This window comes from Bos indicus x Bos taurus, chromosome 13 (genome assembly GCF_003369695.1).
Source record: "Bos indicus x Bos taurus breed Angus x Brahman F1 hybrid chromosome 13, Bos_hybrid_MaternalHap_v2.0, whole genome shotgun sequence".
In the NCBI taxonomy this organism is placed as follows: domain Eukaryota; kingdom Metazoa; phylum Chordata; class Mammalia; order Artiodactyla; family Bovidae; genus Bos; species Bos indicus x Bos taurus.
This window is the reverse complement of record NC_040088.1, coordinates 13,358,724-13,383,067: the sequence shown is the minus strand read 5'-3', so window position 1 is coordinate 13,383,067 and position 24,344 is coordinate 13,358,724. Positions and strand designations below refer to the sequence as shown.

At 43.0% G+C, this 24,344-nt stretch overlaps 1 protein-coding gene across 1 annotated transcript in view; it reads right to left on the bottom strand.

Annotated features, from left to right (window-relative positions):
* CHD6 (chromodomain helicase DNA binding protein 6) overlaps positions 1-24,344 on the bottom strand; it is a 153,287-nt gene that overhangs the window by 63,330 nt on the left and 65,613 nt on the right. Inside the window, exons 11-17 of the mRNA XM_027558527.1 lie at positions 21,621-21,742; positions 20,134-20,377; positions 18,769-18,945; positions 18,021-18,164; positions 14,776-15,031; positions 13,585-13,795; positions 3,226-3,421 (exon numbers count right to left, since the gene is read on the bottom strand). Of these exons, the coding sequence (XP_027414328.1) occupies positions 3,226-3,421; positions 13,585-13,795; positions 14,776-15,031; positions 18,021-18,164; positions 18,769-18,945; positions 20,134-20,377; positions 21,621-21,742 (1,350 nt within the window). The remainder of the gene's footprint in view (positions 1-3,225; positions 3,422-13,584; positions 13,796-14,775; positions 15,032-18,020; positions 18,165-18,768; positions 18,946-20,133; positions 20,378-21,620; positions 21,743-24,344) is intronic.

Below are 24,344 nucleotides of genomic sequence, written 5' to 3'. Positions count from 1 at the left end.
AGGAATGCATTTCACCAATGTTCACAGCTGATTTAGCTGCAGTCCTGTGAACCACATGCTGGTCTCGGCACCCCAGTCTCCAGACTTTGTTTTCTATATCACATTCCCAGCACGTGGGTGAAGGGTAAATGCCAGGGAGACTGTGCTGAATGCATCGTTTTGGGGGGGCATAGTCTCAGCCCTTGTACTCCCCTTCCCATGCCAGGCAAGCCAAAAACACCCTGCTCCATCTCTGGGGGGCAGCTCAGAACAGCCCACCAATAACCACAGACCCAGTTCCCTACCCTAAAATTACTCTATGCATTCCAATTCTTTCATTTCTACCTAGTCTGATCAGATGTCTCAAAATAAAAGGAGAGCTCTCCCTTGGTTACAAAAATGTAAATAAAAATAATCCCAAAGGCAGCCAGTCTGGGAGACCACAAGTTGAGGAATTCTAACTCTAATATGGACCTGGGGCTGTTCATTGACACCGTCATTCATGATCTTCTGCACGTTCTTGGACAAGTGCCTGCCTGAATCGTCTGAGTGCTCACGGTCCTTGTTTCTCCACCAAGGCTGAGTGTTAGAGGAAGTTCAGAAGCTGACTCAGCATACGAAACCCTCACACAACCCAACTTCAGTCTGGACATCCCCACTCATTCCTTGACTCATCTCTTGCGACTCCCCCAGCAGTGGACACTAACAATGGCCATTCCAAAGCTGCTCCCTTCTCCCTGTGAGAGCCCTGCCCACCCCATCTGACCAGACCAATCCATCACCTGAGGGGTGACTGATGTACCGCCTTCAGGCCTAGACATTCTCACTCTTGCTCATTCCATTTTTGGCACTGCACCATCAGTGTCTAGATGCCTCTGGCTGTGACCCATCTCTAAATGCCAGCCCTATGCTTTTACTTTCCTTTTGCAAGTCCTTCAGGCGTGCCCAGCTAACAGAGCCTCCAAATGGCCACCCACCACCAGCCCAGGTACCGAGCCTCATCGTCAGGTGAGCTCTGTGAAGGAGCACGGAACTTTACAGCTGTTGAGAACTTACGACTTAAGGAATCATCTGCTTCAGGGTTGGCAAACATCTTCTCTAAGAGTAAATATTTCAGATGCTTTGGGCTATGAGGGCCCTGTTGCAACACTCAACTCTGCTACTGTAACATGAAAGCAACCAGAGATAACACAGACACAAATGCGTGGGGTTACAGTCCAATCAAACTATTTTTAACAACAGGCAGCTAGCCCACAGGCAGTAGTCTCCTGCCTCCATTAGGTTCCTGCTGCTGACCTTGTCAAATACTAGTTTCTACCGATTTTAGGCACCATGGTTTTGAGTATGTTAACTCCTTTAAAACTTGGTGATTCATTATATCTAGCAACTCTTTTTTTTTTTTTTGGTGGCCTCGCAGCTTGTGGGATCTTTGTTTCCCCAACAGGGATGGTACCTGTGCCCCCTGCATTGGAAGCACAAAGTTATTATCACTGGACCTGCCAGCAAAGTTCAGCAGCTCATCCTGGACCCAAATATCCTATCACCAGCAGAAAGGCCTGATGGTGAGCTGCTCGTTGGATGCTGAACAATGTGCCACAAAACTTGTTTTACGATGATTTTTTACCCCTGAGTTTTATCCAGTTGTCACCAACACGATAATTCAGAGCACTGCTATTTTAACTAGGAGACTGTTTTCTTCCAATAAAACGCTATTTGGAAACTCGTTAAATGAAAAGGATAGAGCAGACTGATTCTGTGTGACGTGGTGGGCAGGGAAGAAGCCAGATACCCATCACCTTAGCTCCCTTTCCCTGCATCCCTTCCCTGGCAGTACCCTCTAGGGCACCTCTTCAGTTTGGTGAAACAGCAGCCTTCAAGCTTCTCCTATCAGTCACTCTTATCAGTATCAGGAAACAGGCTCTGAGGTCCCGCTGTTCTCCCCACCACATACTCATACTCTGAGGGTCAGCAGATATTCCAGGAGCCAATACACACGTGGGATGAAGCGTGTCATTAATGGTAATGGATGCAACTCTGGGATCTAAAATGGTCTTCTTGACAAGTCAGAATCTTTTGGACTGACTTATTGTGCAATCTAGCTAAAATGTCATTTTTTTCTGAACCAGAAGGATCAGCTCTGTCGTTTTCTTGTTTGTTTACATTTGCTTTTAAAATGCATTAACTCCAACCCTTGCAAGCCAGTCATTTTTTAAAACCAAACATTATTCAGTTTGGTTAGAAAGAACAAATTTAATCTGCAAATACAGTTAAGTCCCCTACAGGTGAACCTTCCAGTGGTGAGCTTTCAAAGATGCGAACACGCGTCTGGTTCCAGCAGGAACCAGAACCTGCGTGAAGCTCCGCCTCCTACTGCTGGCGGCCCTTCAGCTCTGCCATCTCCCTCCTCTGCCTCCTCCAGTCAGTAATTCTTCTTGCCCATTCGCTCGGTGCCAAGCCCTGTAAGCCAGCTGCTGTACTATACTACTGTACTTTTCAAGGCACTGCGGTATAAGATTAAAAATATTTCCTCTATTTTCTGTGCTTGTTTGTTTTTATTAGCTATTATTTGTGTGAAAAGTTATAAACCTATTGCATCACAGTACTATACAGCTGAATGTGTTAGTTGGGTACCTGTGGTAACTCTGTTGGACTTAACAAACAAATTGGACTTACAAACGCGCTCTTGGAAATGAACTCATTCATATGTAGTAGGGGACCCATACTTAACTGGCCACACTGACTCTAATGTGCTACATTAAGTGGGGAGCAAAGGAACTAATGAGGATGCCTCAGTCACCCCAGCCACACCAGGGAACCTTCCCACACCTCTGGGTCATCTTCATGTGCTATAAACGACATACAACTACCTCACAACCGAAGTGAGTGAAAATGCCAGAATCAATCCATATGTCAAGAATTAGAAAATTACTCAAGCTTAGTATCTTTCTTTATATGTCTGATAATAACAATGAAGAGTAGCTCTACTCTACATTTTGGAGGCTACCACTGTGAAATACCATTTGATTTATCATAAAAGAAAAAAAACCACTCTGATTAGTGGGAAGGCTCGACATTCACTTCCTCCTTAGTTGTGCCCCCGGACCGAGGCCCTGAGCCTGCCACCCGGCCAATGCTGCAGCAGTAGCATGGAGCATGGCAGACTCTCTCTGCAGCCAAGCCAGGCCCTGTCGTGAGGTGCTTAGATTCAGGGACAGCTAAGGCAAACAGCAATCATCCTATGGTTACCTGCAAGTCATTTTGTGGGTTCCAGTCTGAATCAAATATGATGCAGGTATCGGCAGCTGTGAGATTGATCCCCAGGCCTCCCGCTCGCGTGCACAGAAGAAAGACAAAGCGGTCTGAGTCTGGCTTACAGAACCGGTCGATGGCTGCCTGGCGCAGGTTTCCCCGTACTCGCCCATCAATTCGCTCATAGGTGTATCTGAGGGGACCCAAACGAACGAAAGCCCAGGTGTTAATCATGACTTCAGTGGAGAACAGGCAACAACGCAGGAAGCTGGCGACTAACGGCCTTACACCCCTCACTTCTACGTATGGACCCAGTGTCAGCAGTCTAGAAAGAATCCCCCCTCTCTGTATGCAGCAGGGCAGACGCCTGAAACCGCGCTGCAAAATGTACCCCCTCTCAAAACAAACAGAAACCAAACCAAAACAAAAAACCAGCCACAGACTACAGAGGACTAGAGGAGCTGTAAACAAAGTATCAATCCCCACTGCCTGGGCAAATTTACTCTCGGTGTTTCCCAATTTTCTTGTACTGAATCTAATCATAAGATCGGGAAAGAAAAATAAAAGCCTCAACCATCTTTTAGTTGAGCACGTAGCATGGAATCAGAGTTCGAATCAGGCTCTATCTGCTTTTGGATGGACTGAGAATGGGAGGAAGACAGTATGGGCAGGCTGTCTTGTTACGTCTCGGTTGGTCATTTCTACCCTAACAGTTCCTCGAGGTTCTAGAAGCAGAAAGCAATGCCTCCAAGTTTATAGCTGAAACCAAGGTCTTGTGGGCAATATGTTGCCAAGCACATAGGGAGAAATCATAAGAAAGGTTTCTGAGCTGAGTCAGGTTGGAAAGAAGCCAGAAGAATTTTTAGAGGAAAATACAGTGAGGAAATAAAACTGAAAGTTATTAAGAAGGCACATGCCTGTGTGGAAAGTTAAGAAATAAAGGTGGACAGCATTGAGTAGGAGAAGGTAAGAGAGTAATTACTTTGGGAGCCTAGAACCACCTTCAAAAAATCAAAAGGTACGTTTAGGATGGAGATCGTGTAATTAGCACAGAATTAAAACAATGCCAATCTGGGTAGCTGCTGAGTCTTATCTTTTCTTATCTACCCCTTGACAATGGACAAATTAATATGAGGATGCTACCCTGGGCCCAATTTTGACCAACAAGTAAGAACTGGTTGTTTAAGTATAAGTAATAGGAACCAAGTGAGAAAAGAATCAAGTTACCCTAGACTCCACCATAGCCAAGAACGTGAATCCTGATGAAAATCTCAGTAGCCCAGAATCTGGGAAACTAGATTGCTAAAAATGGAGATTCATGACTGGTAAGAGACTAAGGACAGATCCTGAGGGGTAGACAGCTCTGGGTGGGGGTGGCTCTAGATAACTAAATTTGGTGATATAACCCTGCCATCTTTGAAAGTGAAAGTGTCAGTCACCCAGTCATGTCTGACTCTGCGACCCCATGGGCTGTAGCCTGCCAGGTTCCTCTGTCCACAGGATTCTCCAGGCAAGAATACTAGAGTGGGTAACCATTTCCTTCTCCAGGGGATCTTCCCAACCCAGCGATGGGACCTGGGTCTCCTGCACTGTAGGCAGAATCTTTACCATCTGAGCCACCAGGGAAGAGGAAAATCCACACGAGAAATCACCCAAGGAAATACAGGGAGAGACACCAGACCAACTCAGGCTCAGAAGGGAGATGTACAAGGCAAAGAGCCAAGTCCAGAAACCGCCTTCCCTTCACGAAGATGTAGTGCACTCCCATCTGGAATTACAGGTGCAGAGCTTTCCTTTCTTCTTCTTTTTTAATGCAATTAATTTAAGAATAATACATGAGGCGATAGAAGCAAATAAATAAATAAAACACAGTACAGGATTGTCATGAAGGTAGGCTAAGGAGATTCTGTCTTACACTAAAAGCTAATGGTCATAAGTTGAATTCTACAAAACTATGAAGCAATTAGATATATTATCATTGTTATTTACAACAGCCACAGCAACAATATTCACAGCAAGCTCTGAAGTGTCAAGCTCGGTGCCAGGCGCTGTGATACATGCATTCTTTATATTCACTTCTTGTAATAATCCCATGAGGTAGTTTCCCATTTTACATTTCAGAAAACATCAAAAACAAACAAACAACCAACCCCCAAAGACAAAATGACCCTCAAACAACATAACCTGCTCGGTCACCTAGCTGGTGAGTGAGATCCCTCTGACTCAGAGTCCACCCTCTTAGTCAGATTGCTGTGTGGCCTTTGTAATGTACCCTACGTGTCCATGCAGCAGGAAGATTTCCCTAACAACTTAGAAGAGAAAATTAAAGATAAAGAAGCACCTCTGGAAACCAGTTAATTCTAGTAGAAGGTGAGAACAGACGCTACAGGCATCAAACTGGCTGTGATGAACCGATGCCCTGAGGACCTGCCCTGAGTTCCTCCTACGTTTGGCTGCGTGTGTGACGCACTGGGCAGTGGAAGCAGCACAGCGCGTGGAGTCGGAAGGCAGGACTGAGATTCAGTTGAACGCTGGCTGCCAGCGCCCCAGCATCACACGTGTGCACAGTCAGTGCTGCAGGCACAGAGCACTCGATGTTCTTTGACAAGACACCCCTCAAGCATCAGAGAGGAGCCAGATGCCCGAGGATCTGAGTGAGGCAGGGAACGAGCATCGTATGAAGGAGGCGGAGAAACCAATAAATAGTGATGATATGGTTCGGCAATCACTTAGGGAAAACATTCCCGTAAAATTAGGTAGTGTTTTGGCCAGAGATGATAGAACATAGTTTTAGAAATTGTCCAGGATGAGTGGAACATTACTTCTCATTTCTATCACTTACTCGGTTTTGAGGGAGTGTGCTCAAAGAACACAAAACTGCAGTAAAAATCCAGTGATTTGAGAGTTCAATTAAATCGTTCCTCACTCCCCTGACTTCTGAGCCAGATCCTTTCGCTCTTGCCCGTACCCCTGTACGAGTATGGCACAGAATTAAATGGGAACAAAACCAAATTGACAGCTGGCGTGGCGACGAGGCTCAGGAACAAAGAAAATCTCGAGGGCTAGTAAGTCTGAATGAGGAAATTACAGACATCATAAAATTTTCCACACCAAACATTGGTATAGCAGTTAACCTTCTGTGTCAACTGCATTCTGAGTGAAATCCCTAGGAGTTGATGTGGTTCATCAAACGGTAATTCTGAGTCGCTGTCAAACATCAACAAGAAGCAGGTGGCACTCTGGAAAACCTCTGTGTGTTTGGGAGGGAGGGAGGGGGACAAAAACTCGCTTTTGGCACAACAGGAAATGCTGACCTCAGAAGGCCTGAAGGGAAATGAACAATCTCGTCTCCCAGCAATAACCCAGCTGGAAAAAATAAAGACTGGGAAAAAAAAAAAAAAAACAAAACCACAACACAACCATTCATGATTGCCATAAACATATAAAATTCTTACAACTAATCTAAATAAGAAATACATGGGACTTGGCAACATGACACTAGGGGTCATGGTGGTTTGGTCACCAAGTCCCTACAGAGGTCCCAGCAGAAGGCTGGTCCTTATAAATATTTACTGAATCAACGGTGTATACAAAAGACCTGAGGGACGGCAGTGAATATCAAGTTCTTCAATGATGCAAAGATGTCAGTCCCACCCTACAACATGTGTAAGAGCTGATCAAAATCTCAACAAATGGATATAGCTATACATAGATAAATACAGATATGTAAATGTGTAATCTTTTTTTGGGAGCGAGGACTGGAGTAGTAAATACATTAAAAAAGAATAAGTCTGAAGTTCATCTGCAATAATATTGAAAATATTAACTTGCAAATAATATTGCAAAGCAATAGAAATACTGATCAAAAGAATAGAAAGGTTACATATTACACCCAATATATATAATATCTCATTATGTTTTATGGATAGTGTCTTATATAAATGGGAAAAAGATGAACTATTTAATAAACAGAAAATCAGACATATTTGGAAATAAATTAAATTAGACCCCCCCCATTAATGTCATTTACCAAAACTGTAGAAGGACTGAAGACTGAAATGTAAAAAAATAAAATAAACCAAAGAAATCCAATTAAAGATTCTGAATGAACATACACATTTAACTCTTGTATCTCCTCAAATGTTTAAAATGATAAGTAAAGGGATTTTTTTAATGCATAATAATACTCTCCCCCAAATAAACCTACAAATAGAATACAAGAAGCTATAATAAAATTCTGGAAGTTGGAAAATAAATCAAGTGATACCTGATTCAAAGAAATCCCAGGTGAGAAAGAGCCTAATTCAACATGGCAGAATATCCAAGGGATCAGGCACTGGTGGCACTAGGTGCCCTGAAAGTGGGGATGCAAAGAGTCTGAACATAAGAGAACTAACTAGTTGAATATCTGCTGAAGTATCTACTAGCCTACAGATCACCCACCTCAGCCTTGAGAGTGAAAAAAGACCTGTAGCTTTCTCTACCTAGGAAATATCACACAGTAAAAGGCAGAGGTCTTACACTAAAAAAGGGAAGGAGGAAAGAAAGAGATATTGAGACTTCCCTACCTCTCTCCACCCCTTCCCCACAAGTCAGCTCCAAGTCCAATTAAGTTCCCACCCTTTGGGCAGGAGAGAGGAAGAAAAGAATCCAAAGCACTGACTCTGGAGGCGCCTCAGTGAAATGGCCCACCTAGACGGACAGCGTTTGCAGATGGAGAGGAAGGGAGCCAACACGCCGGCCCACAGGCCCCGAGCTTCTCGTCTCTGGATGGTGCCTACCATCAGGCAGCCAAACCAGACATCTGAGGAAAGCCTCTGACCTGAAACACGAAGGCTTTGCTTCTGGTGTGGAGGGGCAAGGTCCTAACACACTAACCCTCCAGTAAATAACTGCAAGATCCTGGCAAAATACAGAAACAAACAAGTGAACAGAAAAACCTACCTGAGTTCAGGAAAGCAAGCAGATTTGGGGAAACAACAGGAATCTGTGGTTTTGGCCATGGGGGGAAGCAGGAGTTATGGCAAAGGTGCAGGACAGCTACACATCTTGATGAGACGCCACTGTCTTTCTGGCCAGAGGCACCAAGGACAGCAGTCTGGGGCAGCTAGGACCACCAGAGAGTGAGAGGGGACCTCCAGAAGGGACGGAGATGGTGAACCCCAAACTCTGGGTATAATGGCACCCCACTCCAGTACTCTTGCCTGGAAATCCCATGGGCGGAGGAGCTGTAGTCCTACCTACCAGGCTGCAGTCCACGGGGTCGCTAAGAGTCGGACCTGGCTGAGCGACTTCATTTTCACCCTTCACTTTCATGCACTAGAGAAGGAAATGGCAACCCACTCCAGTGTTCTTGCCTGAAGAATCCCAGGGACAGGGGAGCCTGTTGGGCTGCCATCTACGGGGTCACACAGAGTTGGACACAACTGAAGAATCCCAGGGACAGGGAGGCCTGGCGTGCTGTGATTCATGGGGTCACAAAGAGTCGGACACGACTGAGCGACTGATCTGATCTGATCTGATCTGAAGCGACTCAACAGCAGTAGCAGCAAGGGTCTGGCTGACCTCTGAGGCGCACACACTTGGGGCAAGCTGAAAGCAGTCTGAGCTGAGACTAGACCTGCCAGATGCCAACAGCCTTTGCACTTTGAGACTCACCTCCTTAACTGCCCCCAAATAGAAACCATCAACACCTCACAGCAATGTAACAGAATCCTATATCTCCATAACAAAAATGTTCACAATGTCCAGGGGAAACGTAACCCATTCTCAAAGGAACAGACAACAGATGTCAAATCTGAGATGTTCTGATGCTCAGACAAGACCTTTAAAGCAGCTCTTACAATCATGTTCAGTGAAGTAAAGACATGTACATGATGAGTGGAAAGATAGGAAATAAGAGCAGAGAAACCACACATCACACTAAGAAACAAATGGAAATCTCAGAACTAAAATACAATCTCTAATATAACGAAACCAATGGCATAATAAGCATGATGGAAAAGACAGACGAAAAGAGTCAGTGAACTTGAAGACAGATAATTCAAAACAAAAGGAGAGAGAGAAAAAGGACTAGAAAAGAATAATAATAAAAAAGAAAGAACAGAGCCTAGGAACTTAAAGGTCAAATATAGAGGTAATTGGAATCTCACAGAGAAACATAAAAGTAGGGCAAAAGTAAAAAAAAAAAAAAAGAAATCAAAGAAATACTGACCAAAAGTTTCCTAAATTTGGTGAAAGATCTGCTTATGGATTTAAGGAGGTCAGTGAACTCTGCACAGGATGAAATCCACACATTATAGTCAAGCTGCCACAAACTGAAAATTAAAAAGAAAATCTTAGTAGAGTAAAAAAATACATTATATACAGGGGAACAGCTACTTAAATGACTGCAAAACTTCTCATCAGAAACCACGGGGGTGAGAACATAGTGGAACAGTAGTTCAAAGTGCTGAAAAGAGGGAGGCAAAAAAAAAAAAGGCCAACCCAGAATTCTAATATGAAAGACAGAGACATCAACAAACAAAAAGAAAAAAATTTGACTTGAGGAAACAGACACTGTAGGAAGAATGAAAAAATAAAAATCTTTATCATCACTCATCTCAAACGGACAAGACACTGAGCCTGTGGAATAACCAGCTGAGTGCTATAAAAACTGAAAAATTACAGAAGAAAACTCAGAAATTAAAGGTGTTCTACCAGAGGGAGATGGTGAAGGACAGGGAAGTCTGGTGTGCTGCAGTCCATGGGGTCACAAATAGTCAGATCGCCTGAGTGACTGAAGAGCAAAACCAGAGGTACAGCAAACCAGAGGTACAAGAAACAGAGGCACATAAAGTGAGGTGGGAAAGTAGAGAAAACAGGAAATTAGGCGATCAGAAGCTCTGACACATGGATAATAAAAGTTCCACAGATTGAAAGCAGACCAGAAAGAAATAATGAAAGATAAAATACAAGAAAACACCCCCTAGAACTGACAGAGTATAATTTGCCATGGAAAGACCTAAAATACATCCAGTTCAACAGATGCTATACAAAACCCAGTTCACTGTCAAATGTCACAGTACTTGGACAGAGGACAGATCAAAGCTTCTGAACAGAAAGATCATGTCACATACACAGACCAGGAATCGGAAAGGCGTTGAACTTCTAGACAATCCTGGAAACTAGAAGACAATGGACTAACGACACCTTCGAAACTCTGTGGGAAAATTATTTCTAATCTACTATCTCAAACTCAGCCAAACCATTGCTCAACGGTGGGAGTGAACATGCTGACCAAGTCTCAGAACCCACGTATCATTCACCCCTTTGCAGAAGCTCTCAGAAGAGGTACACAGGGTCCACCAGCAAGACTAGACTCAAGAGGAAAGGAAAAGAAAGCTGCCAGAGTGCTGAAGGAAGGGAGATCACAGATGGTGACTGAGCACCAGGCAGGAGGGGTAAGTGGGCGGAGAGGAAGAGACCAAAGGTCCCAGGAGAGATGGCTCAGACATGAAGCTGATGTGGCTGCACGTAACAAAGGGAGATTCAGATGGCCACAATAAATTTTGGAGCTGAATTATAATGTGTATATTTAAAATTTCACACTGAATAAAAAAAAAATTTATAGCTTCAGGAAAGATTAAAATCATGCAGGAAAGAAACAGTAAACAGCATACTACGTGGCTGAGCTGTAACGCATTATTTATATAAGTCACAACAAACACTAAATATTAATTCAACCCAAAGTATTGCATGGCAGGATGGGAAGACGGGAGGACAGGAGGCACAGAGGTGGTAATTATGAGGGGCAGTGAAAGAAAGGAAATATTCATCTCCCATAATGAGAACAGATAATATTTAAAACTGAAGAAAAAAAAAGAAATTACAACTACTAACATTCTGTAAAGCTACAGCTATATATACCAAAAGAAAGCGCATAAGGAGTTTAAAAGCTTCAGGTGGGGGGAAGCTGGGGTATGTGGTGCTATCAGGAAATGCTATTTTTCATAGGTCTAAAAGAATAATTTGCCTTGTCAAATTATGTGCATGTATAACTTTGATGAAAACAAAAAACTAAATTAAGAAGAGAAAAGTAATGGTGATATTAAGGCCAGAAGTCCCTGCTGGGTACAGAGCTTGGATGAAAAAACCACTAAAGAATGAAAAGAAAAAAGCCATAAAAAAATGAAAAGAAAAAAACTTCAGACTATTTATATGATACAGTTGAGCGGTGGGGGAAGTCTTTTTAAGCATGTTAATTTAAGCATAAATAAGCACTTAAGTTTATTTAAAGCAGTTTTAAGACTGGGAGATTTCTTATAAAATTTAAAACTTCTAAGAATAAAATAAATAAACAAAAACCCACAGCCATAAAGAAAAAGTCAAAAGCAACACTGGGGAAGCATTTGCACCATATTCTTAACAAGCAATTTTTATAAATTAATTAATAAACAAAAAGGCAAAGAGTAACAGAAAATGGGAGAGCATAAGCAATGCACAGAAAAGAAATATAAGCAGCTAATAAACATAAAATATATTCACTCTCATTCATAATAATAAGTATAAATTAAAACAAGAGACCATAATTTTGGCTTATTGAATTAGCAGAGACTAAAAGGCAAAAACAGGATTGATCAGAGTATGAGGGAAAAAAGAGCATTCTCATACACCATGAAAAGGGAGATAAAAGTGTCTTTCCAGAGGGTGTTTTGGAAATACATATTAAATGTTTTTAAAAATGTACATCAGAATTTATCCCAAGGAAATAACTGGCAACATTCACAGTGACTGCTAAATGATATTTAGAGTTCCTAAAAATGTTGAAAAACTGGAAACAACCTAAATAAGAGACTATCATTCAAATCATCAAAACTATGTTGTAGAAAAATAAAGCAAAAAACTCCATAATATATCAAATAAAAAGGTGAGTTACAATGCAGAATGTAGCATATGACCCCAATTCAAGCAAATCAACAACAAAACTAAATATACGTAGGCACAAAGAAAAGAGACTAAGAAGATAAATGTCCAAGTATGAATGGAGTTTTGAGCTGGTGGTGGTATTAAAAAGTGTCGCTATTTTCAAGAGCAACTATAATACTTAGGTAGTTTTAAAACAAAATGAGCAATAAGTGATAAAGGAGCTAAATAAAGACATTCATACTTGGTAAAAGTTAATTACACTGTTACTCATTTGGGTGGGGGGGGGGATCTCTTTAAAAAATCTTCAAACTAGTAGTTGTATATATTTTGAAAAGATAACTATATAAGAAGCAAGTATTCTGGCAATTCATCTAGAGTAAATTATTAAATACAAAACTGCTTTCTAGTTTTGATATATTCTTCAAAGAAAAAAAATAATGCAAGTCTCAAGAATTCTTTACCTAAATTAGATCTCCACTACAGGAGTCTGAGAAATTCTTTTAGTGCCTAATCTGATTTCAGAGAATTATTTATGTAATGTTAAATGTGAGAATAACCCATAGTTAAGTTGGTCATTTCCTTTAATTACTTTTTCTATAACTTCTCCTATGTTATAAGGAGAAACAGAATCTTCAAAGATCAGAACATGTAATACAATTGGGATTTGCCACGATGACTATATAAAAACAAAGAGGTACTCTAAACCTACCAATGCCTTGGCTAATAGTTTCTAAGATTTTGAGAAGTCTTTTAACATTAAGAATAAATTTTAAAAATGCATTTGCCATCTTCAGATCGTTGGTGGATCCCAATGGCTGGAAATGGATTGATATGGTGTAATGTAACAAATGCAGTACCCTCACAGAGCCCAAGCAACCCACATGATACCCCAGGCTTTCCACCTGCATCAGTAATGGAACCTAGGTTCAAGGAATTAGAGGAATATAAACAAGAAAATAAACTGGGATGCCACAGCTAGTGTATCATAAAACCTTAGAGGGTTGGCTGAAAAAAAACATAAAGCATCCCCAAGTTCAACTGTCAGCTGGAGCTCTTTTAGCAACTTGATATAGTGATGCTTTCCAGAGTTTATTTTTCTCATCACGGGGCGAGAAGGGGGTTGGCGGTGGGGGGAGTAAATACATTATTTTCTTAACCTTCTGTAATGCTATTTGAACTCTGTTTCTTAAAAGAATATAAATAAATATGCAAAATTTATTTTTTAAGCAAAGCAAAGGCTCCTATCATAGGAAATTCACTCTCAAGACACTTAAACCTGGCCATAAGATTCAACTCTGAATTTCAGCCAGTCTTTCAAGAGAAGATTCCTTTTCTCTATTTTCTAATGCTTTTTTGTTGTTAAAACATAATTTTTGAATGAATCAAAAAGGCAACAAAGAAAAGGAACTGCCTGCAGCACCTGATGCCCAGCTTTGACACAAGGCTCACCTTCTCTGGATGAGATAATCTTCCAGGATGTCGAGACAGCGCACCATCTGCGAGAAGATGAGCACTTTGTGGCCGCCAGCGATCAGCTTAGGGAGCAGTTTATCAATCAGCACCAGCTTCCCTGCGGCCTGGATCATGGCCTGCAGCTGAAAGTCCGGGGCATCGGGGCTGTGGGTTTTCCGGAAGTCCTCCAGAATTTTCTCCTCTGCCCCTGAAAAAGGATGCAACGAAAGTATTCTTTGAACAATCTGTATGGGCAAGTGACTTTCTGTTTGACAGAGCCTAGAAGAAATGGAGTGAACGGAGTGAGGCAGTGCGGTGTGTGTATCCCTGATCCACCCCCTCAACCACGGGCTCCACAGTAGGGGCACGACTGTCCTGCAGAGAACACAGGTGACGTGCTCTCCTGGGAGTCTGACCAGGTAGAGAAAGGATCTGAAATACCAAGCTGACTCAGGCAAGTAAATAAACCTTCACAGAAAGTTGACAAAAAGGAACTTCCCCGGTGGTCCAGTGGTTGAGAATCCACCTTCCAGTGCAGGGGATGTGGGTTTGATCCCTGACCCTACATGTTGTTGGGCAACTAAGCTTGCACACCCCAACTAGACAGGCCCATGTGCTGCAACTACCGAGCCCACGCCGCACAGTGAGAGAAGCCCCTGAGTACCCCAACTAGATAAAGTATGTGTCCTGTAACGAAGACTCAGCACAGCCTAAATAAACAAAGAAAAATTTTAAAAGCAGACAAAAAGACATACCTCTTGGACATAAACACTAGTGATCGGCAAGCCATTTGGGATTTAAAATTTCATCAAAAAGTTTTATTTAAAAAAAAAAGCTTCCAACATGTTCTCTATCTAGTACAGTTAATTGTTAATTTATCTGCAGAGAGTTTTAATCTCACTGTGCCATGATCGCTTTTTCAACGAAGTAAGACATCTCCCTGCTCCCAAGTGGGAAGTGTGGGCCAGACTGCAGGCCCACAAAGGACAGCTGTCATCATCTGTCTTCTGATGGGCAGAGAACTGGTTCAAAACGGGGCTCTGTGTACTCACTGGCCAGATCACTGATGCAGATCCACTGACCTCTTTGAACCTCAGTTTAATGCTTGGTAAGAAGGTCAGAATTCACACCCGAGTGTCTCATGGGGATCGATACGTCAGATGGACAGGCCTCCCCGCGCCCGCTCACCGCTGATCAGGTAGGGATGGTTGCAGCACTTCCTCAGCTCCATCATGGTGTTGATGAGGTTGGGCATGTTGTGCTGGTTGGCCCCCTTGCTCAGGAAGGAAAAGTTCTTCTCCAGGATGGCTCGGTAGTACTTCTTCTGGATATTGGTCAGCTCTACTTCGATGATTGTCTCTTGCTTGGGAGCGAGGTTCTTTTCCACGTCATCTTTTAGCCGCCGAAGCATCATCGGTTTGAGGATAGACTGCAGTTTCTTCACCTGGCCAGGGAAACGAGACCTGTTTACCTGCCCGGATCCCCATTCAGTAATGGTTACTGGGGTGATTCCAACCTTCGCTACAGTCTCTTGAGCATCTAATCACGGAACTGCGGCAGCTGACTAAATGTAAGGTCAAGCCTGATGCCTGAACAGGAGGAGCTTACAGGAGGACTGAAAGGAAAAAAGGGATCTGGTTTTGATTCGCAAGCAATTACTGAGAACTCATGTGGGAACCTTATATAAAGGGAGAAAGATACAAAAGACAGGACCTCTTCTCCAGGATGGAGAAAACAAACCTCTCTCTCTGACATGCACTTGTATGGAGCAATTGCCTGAGGAATGTTTTCAGCCATGTTAGGAGGCACAAGTGATATATTATGAGGGGAAGATGTATATGCTGAAAGAACAGAGTAAGAAGCAGGGGAATCTGCGGGGTGGGCCAAATGGATGAAGGTGGTCAAAAGGCACACACTGCCAGAAGCAGGGGAATCTGCGGGGTGGGCCAAATGGATGAAGGTGGTCAAAAGGCACACACTGCCAGTTATAAAATGAGTAAGTCCCGGGGATGTGATAGACGGCACAGTGACTACCGTTAGTAACACCATATTGTATATTTGAAAGTTGCTAAGAGTAAATCTTAAGACTTCTCATCACTAGAATAAAATTTACATATGTATGGGGAGGCAACTAGATTTACTGGTGTAATCACTTTACTATATACTACTATATCACTTCACTATACTACATATATTGAATTGTTACAAAACACATCCGAATATAGTGTTGTACGTCATTTATATCTCAATTAAAAAAAAAGGCAGAGGCAATCTGGAAATGGATTCCTCTCGTATTTAAATAAAAGCAGCCAACAAGTTTGGGGGTAGTGATGTACACAGGGAATGCGGTAAGGTGACGCCTCCCACTCCATCAGGCAAGCTGTCATCTCAGGGGCACTTTTGAGCCTGACAGTCTTCTTTGCTATGATTTGTGTGTTCTTGCCCTAACAGACCAGGCCTGGACAGCAGATCTCTATGCACTTGACTGCACTGGCAAGTGCCCTCTCCCAAGAAGAGGGCAGAGACGGGATTCAAAGTCAAGGTACCTGAGTTCACCCTGAGCTAAAACCTGAGACCAGTGAGATTAATGCTGGTGGGAAAGTAAGAGGCAAGTACGAAAGATCAAGTTATAAAGAGCTGTTCAAAAATTTCAAAAGGGTAGATTCTGCACAAATAAGCTGTGGGTTGTGCCAATGCTTCCTGCTGAAATAAAGTGATTTCTAGAGAGTCTGATTTAAAGGAGTTACTTGAGCAGGTTTTAAACAACAAGGAATAGGCTTTACTTTGTAACCAGATGCTTTCTAAAACTTCTATTTACTAGGATTTAAAATATATAGACATGTGGGGCCATTTTTGTGGCTTTTCCCCAACAAACCCCAATCTTCAATCTAATCCATTTAATGAACACTTTATTTTAGCAACCATGGAACTTAGGTATGTAATCCCCACAGGGATAAGGAATTACTACGTAAGAACCCAAAGGGGAAAGACACAGCTAGGGACTTGTGAAAAGACAGGGACAAATGCCAAGTCTGCCACATGCTGGGTTCAGCGTTCGCCCTTCACCTGGTTTGTACCTTGAATCATTTAGAGTATACTATATGCCAGACACTGTGCTGGTCAATACAACAAACACAACTTGGGAGGAGATGTGGGCCTTGTCCTCAAGGAGGTCATTGTCTAGGAAGAAGAGAAAACGCATACCACAAGATAAGTGCAACGGGAGAAGAGGAAGCATTTCTAACGGTCCAAAAACGGAGAGAGGGCTGGAGTTGGCTTTGCAAAGTTCAATAGATACTGCAAACGTCAAGAAGGGGAATGAAGTTTGATTACTCACTGCTCTCAAAGTCTGACTCGTCGCTGAAGTAGAAACAAACAGATTGGAACCACAGCATGTACTCTCGACATCTGTTAGTGAAATTCCCAAACTTTCTCCATTCCCAAATTCTCTGCCCAGACCCACTCTCACGCCACTGCTAGATTAATTTAGCAGAACTAATTGTGTCGTTGCCACGATCAAAGCCTTGTGTTGCTTCTCTAATGCCCATCAAATCCTTCAACCTGTCTTTCAAGATGTTCCCACAATACAGTGCGGAACTCCTCCGGCTTCATACTCCACACTTCATCCCCAGCTCAGCCAGATGATCCCCTACCACTGAATAAATTCCATGGCTGCTGCTGATTGCTTTTTTTTCCCATGCAAAGTAGTCATTATCATCTCTCTCTCTGCCTAATGAAAACTTACCCACCCTTTAAAGTTTATTTTCAAATTGTACTCTCTCCATGTAGTTGTTCCAAAGTCCTAAACAGATGTGACCTTTCTTGCCTTTTAAGTCCTCAGCTCTGTTCATTGTTCCTCTTGTGACCCTTACACCTGTCTGCCTTATTTCTGTTATGTCCAGTCGAGATTTCTACCCACGTAGATAGATATTTATTAATGTTGGTTTGTTTCGAAACAGCTTTGAGTCCAATAAGCAAGACTCAGGACCACATCTTTGAAAACAGGAAATTGAGTTGATCTGGACAAAACTGGACCGACCAACTACTCTAATGTACACGTGCCTTCTGTTCCTCAAGAAAATGAGCCTGGAAACATGTTGCAGGAGGAGGGGTGAAGGATGAAGGAAGCAGAGGAGGAGGGAAGCATGGCCCTGAGGGCAGACGATGAACAAAATCACTATTTATACATGAGATTAGTGAAAGCAAGAGGCTGGAGATTAGGTATTTTGGATGCCGATTCATTTATTGTTTGGATAGAAACTGCTAATGATCAGTTGATCCTCCTCCACATAAATTAAATAAAGGAGGCGGTGCTCATTTTACCAGGGGTGTGAAAACTGGCTAACTCCTGTCCCCATGGTGACTTTGTTTTTCCCTTGATGGTGAAGGTAGCGATCACCATGACTCCTCCAATCCTTCAGGCCCCTATTTACCTGCTCCTCTGTCTTCAGATCTCCAAACTCCTCCAAGAAAGCAGTCTCTGAAGGGAACTGTGATGGCTCCAGGAAGTTGAGCAGACTGAAGAGCTCCTCCACCGAGTTCTGCAAGGGTGTCCCCGTGAGCAGCACCTTATGCTCCTGCACAGATTCACAGCACGGGGAACAGGTCTGAGCCGCCAAGACAGCAGGTTTGGGTGGGAAAGTGACGCCAGGGCCTCTTGGGCTCAATTTGGGGGCAAGTTTGTTTTTGCTTTTATGACAACATCGAGTGATAACATCAACAAACAGATCAACCTTCCTTTTACATCCCTGAGTCCAGCAGCAATTCCATGTTAGCTAAAGCACCCACTCACTCATTCCCATTCTGGAGGGCCTGCTAGCCACACACTGGGCACTGCGCCAAAGCAGTGATGTTCAAGGCTATCATCTTTGGTACCAGATCATTCAGGGACCTGGAAACAAGCCAAAACAACACATTTCCTGGTCACAAATGCCATGGTACTTAAGATGCCCCTGGGTCCCTCTGGGAGTCAATCTGTGGAAAAGGTCAAATTGCCGACCCAGTTTATAACAACAACAACAAAAATTTGATTCCTGCACCATTGGAGGTACAAAGGACAAGAAGAAAATCTAGGGTAAACAGACTGTGCACAAGCAGGCTGCATGCAGATGGCTAGAGAACGCTTCCTCCACCGTGAACAGGAGGGGCCTGTGTTTACAGAAAGAGCTCGCCAACTCTCACCAGGGCCATGAGCTTCAGGCCCTCCAGAAGCTTGCAGTTCCTGTTCTTCAACCTGTGGGCTTCATCGATGATCACACAGCTCCAGTGAATCTTCTTCAGCTCTGGGCAGTCTGCCAGGATCATCTCAAATGTTGTAATGACAACATGGAACTTGAAGACACCTGACAGGGGGTTTCCCTGAGGATGACACAAGCAAAGGCAGAGCTTTACACATGGCTGGAGAATGCAGCTACCGGGTTACAAGCTGGATTGGAGAAGGTGGCAAGATAGATGGTCGGACCTAGGTGAGAGGCCAATAAGCACAATCTTCCTCTTTGAGAAGAGAAAGAATAGGAGAATCAAACCAGCTGTTTAGACAAGAGAGAGATCCTGTTAATTCAAAGAAACAAAAATCAAGATTGCATGTACCCCCACAAAAGCGAGATAAGAGTATGGAAGGCCAAGCAAGGAAGCTTTTTGTTCATTACTTGCCATGATAGGGAAAGCTGATGGGTGTTGACCCACATGTTCCTAGCCAGCTGGTGGTCTAAACCACGCAGAGCTTGAATGCCCAAAGAAAACCCTCTTTGCTAGTTTTCAGGTAGAATTAATTTCACCTTGTACCTTGGGTTCTAGAACAGACTCAATGTCGTGACCCTGATTCACCTGGGACAAGGGCTACCAGGCAGGACATACTTTTGTCTTTCCGTTTGTCTTCCTGCCACCATCACATTTACAGAGCAGAGCTGCGTCCCATTAGAGCACATCTTAAATTTCTCCTGGGTGTCTCCTGCTGCCTGTGAAAACTATGGTATGAGCCCTGCCTCTCCTGTGACTGCATTCATTTAATATTTACCTTCTTTATGGAAACCAATGCTTAGGACAAGCCTATAAGGATACTGAGCAAAGTGCTTATACTTAACAAAATCTTCTTACAAAATCCTGCTGTGCTTTAAACTATTTGTTTTCTCTTTATCCTTTAACCTCAAATCCGTTAACCTCCTCTCTCTCCAAACTCGTTGGCTGAGGATCCTTCCTTTGTTCACAAATCCCTCTGCTCACTTTCTTCACTGAGCACATCACAATTCAGATAAAATTTTCTGCATGTAAAAGCAACTTCCTAAGCCAACCAAGAAGCTTTCGGGGTCCTAAAAAGAGCCTCTCGTGCATGTCGGAGTGGAAAGTGTGCCCTACAGTTCTGTGTTTTATCACGAAGAAGTTACAGGGAGGAGTGAGACGTCTGCCTCAATAAGAACGTGACTCTACAGAGTAAGTCAACAGTAATTCCATGTAGGGCACTGAACTCTGGAAGACAAGGGGTAGAGAGGCTGTTGTGCACCACGATGGCAAGCTGTCCTGTATCCCTGCGACGGGTGGAGGGCTCACCTGTGCATCTCTGTACACCATCTCGTACTGCTGGATCATCTGCCTGCTGATCTGGCTGCCGTGGTACACGATGGCATTCATTTCTGTCCACGTTCGGAACTCCCGCTCCCAGTTGGTGATGGTGGAGAGTGGGGCGATGATGAGGAAAGGGCCGTGGATGCCCCTGAGGAATATTTCTGAAAGGAACGTGATGGACTGGATGGTTTTCCCTAGGCCCATCTCATCGGCCAAAATGCAGTTTTTTCTGCAGAGTAAGAAACAGACCGTTCATCGTCAACATGGGAAAGAGGCGGAGGTTGGTTACAATGAAAAAGATACTACAGAAGCGTACCTTGACCTGTAAGGTCATCGGTGGAGGTTTTATCAGCATTTTCCAGAGATGCAACTGAGGCAAGTTTCCATTACTGTTATTTACACCCTGCCTACTTCCAGAAGGGAACTATTGCAACTTGTGAGAAAATACATGAGATGCATCCATTCAAAAGGAAACTACAGATACTAAAAATTAAAATAATAGTGCGGCAAGGAGAAAATAAAATGCCTCAAACCTACACCAGTTCTCTACCTGACGAACTTCATGGAAGCAAAGGCAAAAACAGAAACACAAGTTACACGATTCTCATCGCCTATCACCTGTGTTATCAAAGGACAGACTTTCAACCCCTATCCTAACTTCCGTGTCAGAGTGAAAACACTGGTCTCTTGCAGTGACCCAGAACCACGGACTGCACACATTGGTCATCTCTGAAGGTGTGGCCCCTGTCCAGTCTTGCTCATCACCGCGCAGGTGGGCAACCCCAGACCTGCTGCTGTGTTTCAGTGAGCTACACCCTGAGTCCCACTGTGAGTGACGGAGACAAGGTTGGAACACAGGTCTCCAGAGTGCCAGCTTGGTATGTGTTCCATGCCATGTGGTCTTTAACATCAATGCTGGGGGGCACCCTAGAATGTTAATAACATCTTAAAAGATGTTAACCCATCTTTCTCAGATGTCATCTGCTTCATCTAGATTCTGACAGGGACTGAAGCACAGGGTTGAAAACGATAAGTCGAGGCCATCCACGGCTCACAAACAGATAGTGGAGTTGGGACTAGAATGCAGATTCATTCTCCCTTAGAGCCAATTTGTGTTAAAGACTTGGGAGATAAAAACACAGTTTTAAAGGATCTTTGGGGTTTTGTTTCACTTAGATTGAACCCAACCTTCTGGTTAGACTGACAAAGGGAAAAAAAGAACAATGTTGATGACATCTAAAGATCATTACTCTCTGGTCAGAGAAAGCAAACCAAACCAAATCTGACATGAAAAACAGAAGTCCTGGTACTCCTGATGTACAGAGATCACCCACTGAACTGATGGCTCCACTGCACTCCTCCACCCCTCTGCTACTGTCCCGCTATGCTGGCTAAGCCCACCATCTCCCTCCTGGCACAAACATTTGGTAGAAAGATCAGCCCTGAAGACAGGACTGGTTCTGGTTCCACACCTGTTATACCAGTTAAAAAGAAGCCAGTTCATCCCCTCCAGCTGGTACTCCCGGAGCTGGTTACTGTTCTTATACTCTCGCGACTTCTCAAGTTTCTGCCAGGAGTCTGAAGCGGGTCGCTCCTAGGGGAGGGAGGGCAGAGAACACAGGACACACAGCGATGTTTCAGGAGCACGGTGTGGACAGGGACGCAGGGGGCGATGGGGAAGGTGGTGAGCCTCACAACGCCGTCCTAGAGCTACCTGCAAACTGCAGCTGCTGTCTTCTGACTGACGAGCAGGCCCTGTATTTTCTAGATTTCAGCGGATTACACTAAGAACACCTCTATAAAATTTGCAAGCAATTAATGAAGAAGAGAAACAGATTCACCTAAAATCTTGGTTAAGTGTTATACTGCTTTACTGAGACTCTTAGAAATCATTCCCACTAACATTTTAATTTCCCTACAAGCCAGCACCAAGGTTTTTAGTTTTCTATAGATAGAATTTTTTGTTATTTGTCCCTGTGATATTAGCTCAGGAAAGTACAATGGGTCAAATATTTTGTTGATGAGTTTCTAAAGCTAAAAAGCCTGTATAATTGAAACTATAAATTCTTTAAATTCGCCATAAACGTAAGAGCAATCTTACTGCTTTACTTTTCAATATGAAACACCAATTTCTAAATGTAACTGATCTCTGTTTATATGAAATGCCATTTTTATCATATACTAAGTTCTAATATATCCAGGGAGCTATATCCAGAGTCTTACTGCAGTAAAATCACACATTTGAATTACTATTGCTCTACATCTGATGGGGAATTATTTTACAAAAATGTCTTGGCTATTTTTTAATTTAGTATTCTGTGCAACCGTAGAATCAATGTCAAATTCCCTTAAAATTCTATTGGAATTTCTAATCTGGGGAAATTTTTAATTTTTAGGTATTAAGTCTGCCCATCTAAAAATTTTATTTAGGTTTTTTTATTATTTGGACATATATTTGATTATTTTGCTTCTAGACAAATCGAGCCCCTAGACTGACACTTTTAAGGTCTCAAAAAATTAAAAAAAAAAAAAAATCTTACCTATGCCTGTAGTTACATAGAGAATTTTGAGACTGCAGCTTTTCTAACAGCAATTTTAGTTTGGGAGATTTACTTTGGGGTATTACAGAAAGTTTGCTCCTAAAATATGTTATTATCTAAAACTAAGCCATTTGCATGTAAGATTTAATAAAATATCCCCAATCATATTGTATCATTGATATTTGGAGGTAAGTATAATGGTTCAATCTGTCCAGACTACTGGAAGTGTGGAAACTTTCAGAAACTTACATACCACAACTTAACCTACAAAATTACGATAGCTGTAGTTAGGCTAAGCTCCTTGAAATACAACTTTGTTGAATATTACATCAGCACATAGGTACAAGGTGCTTTTAGAAATGTAAGGGGAAATAATTTATTACGTCAAAAAAATAATTTTAAAGAGAAAGCTTTTAAGCCAAGACATTCTCATATAAACTCTCTTGCTCTGTTCCCTTAAAGAAATTACATTCTTATCCCCTAGGAATCATTCAGCCTGGCTTCCTGAAGCTCACGTCACTCATTTTAATGGCACTCTACCCGACACTACGGGGAGACTTTCTGGAATGTTCCTCATCTCTAGAGACTGAAGGAGCTCACTTTTAGCATCACAGATACTGTAGAATAGACTTTCACTGCAGGTTTCTACTTTGCTGCCCTGGTAGCACTCCAGATACAGAGGCATCATACACTAATCCAGTCCCTCCTCTGGGTCTTCCCGCTTTCTCCAGGTTTTAGTTTTATGTCACCTACTGCCCAGAAACTTCAGTGATCTAAGGATGAGACTTGAAATCAGCTAGAAGTTTCCGATGCCTGGTCTGGCTGGCTCCTCAGTGGTATCACAGATGACAGGCAAGCACCTACCCCAGGGCTCCAAAACCTTCAGTGGCTATTATTAAATTCAAAAGAGAATTGATATTTGGAGTCTCCAAGGTCGGTCTTGACTATTAAATGACTGCTACTCTCTTTGCAAAGTCGTTACTGACACTCTGTCTTGCTCTCCCCAAAGTCTGTTATTTTACGTACAAGCAACCAATTTTTAACCAAATAGCTTTTAGGGATAGAATGTTCTAGTCATCAAGACAAGCGATATAAAAACAACAATAAGGAACTGGGTAAGAGAAAATCATATAAAAATGTGATTTTCTTGGGAGGGAGGGAGGTGGGATTTCCTGGTGGCCTAGTAGTTAGGACTCTGCACCCCCACTGTAGGGGGCACAGATTTGATCCCTAAGGGAAAAGGCAACAGCAACCCACTCCAGTACTCTTGCCTGGAAAATCCCATGGACGGAGGAGCCTGGTGGGCTGCAGTCCATGAGGTCGCTAAGAGTCGGACACGACTGAGCGACTTCACTTTCACTTTCATCCATTGGAGAAGGAAATGGCAACCCACTCCAGTGTTCTTGCCTGGAGAATCCCAGAGGCAGGGGAGCCTGGTGGGCTACTGTCTATGGGGTTGCACAGAGTTGGACACGACTGAAACGACTTAGCAGCAGCAGCAGCAGCAGCAGCAGCAGCAGCAGCAGGGAACTAAGATCTTTCACACCATACAGTGTGGCAAAAAAAAAAAAAAGTGACTTAGAAAAAAAAACAGAAACTGATCATTCCAGTCTTTAGCCATATTCTTTAACATCTCTGATTCTCTTCCCAAATTAG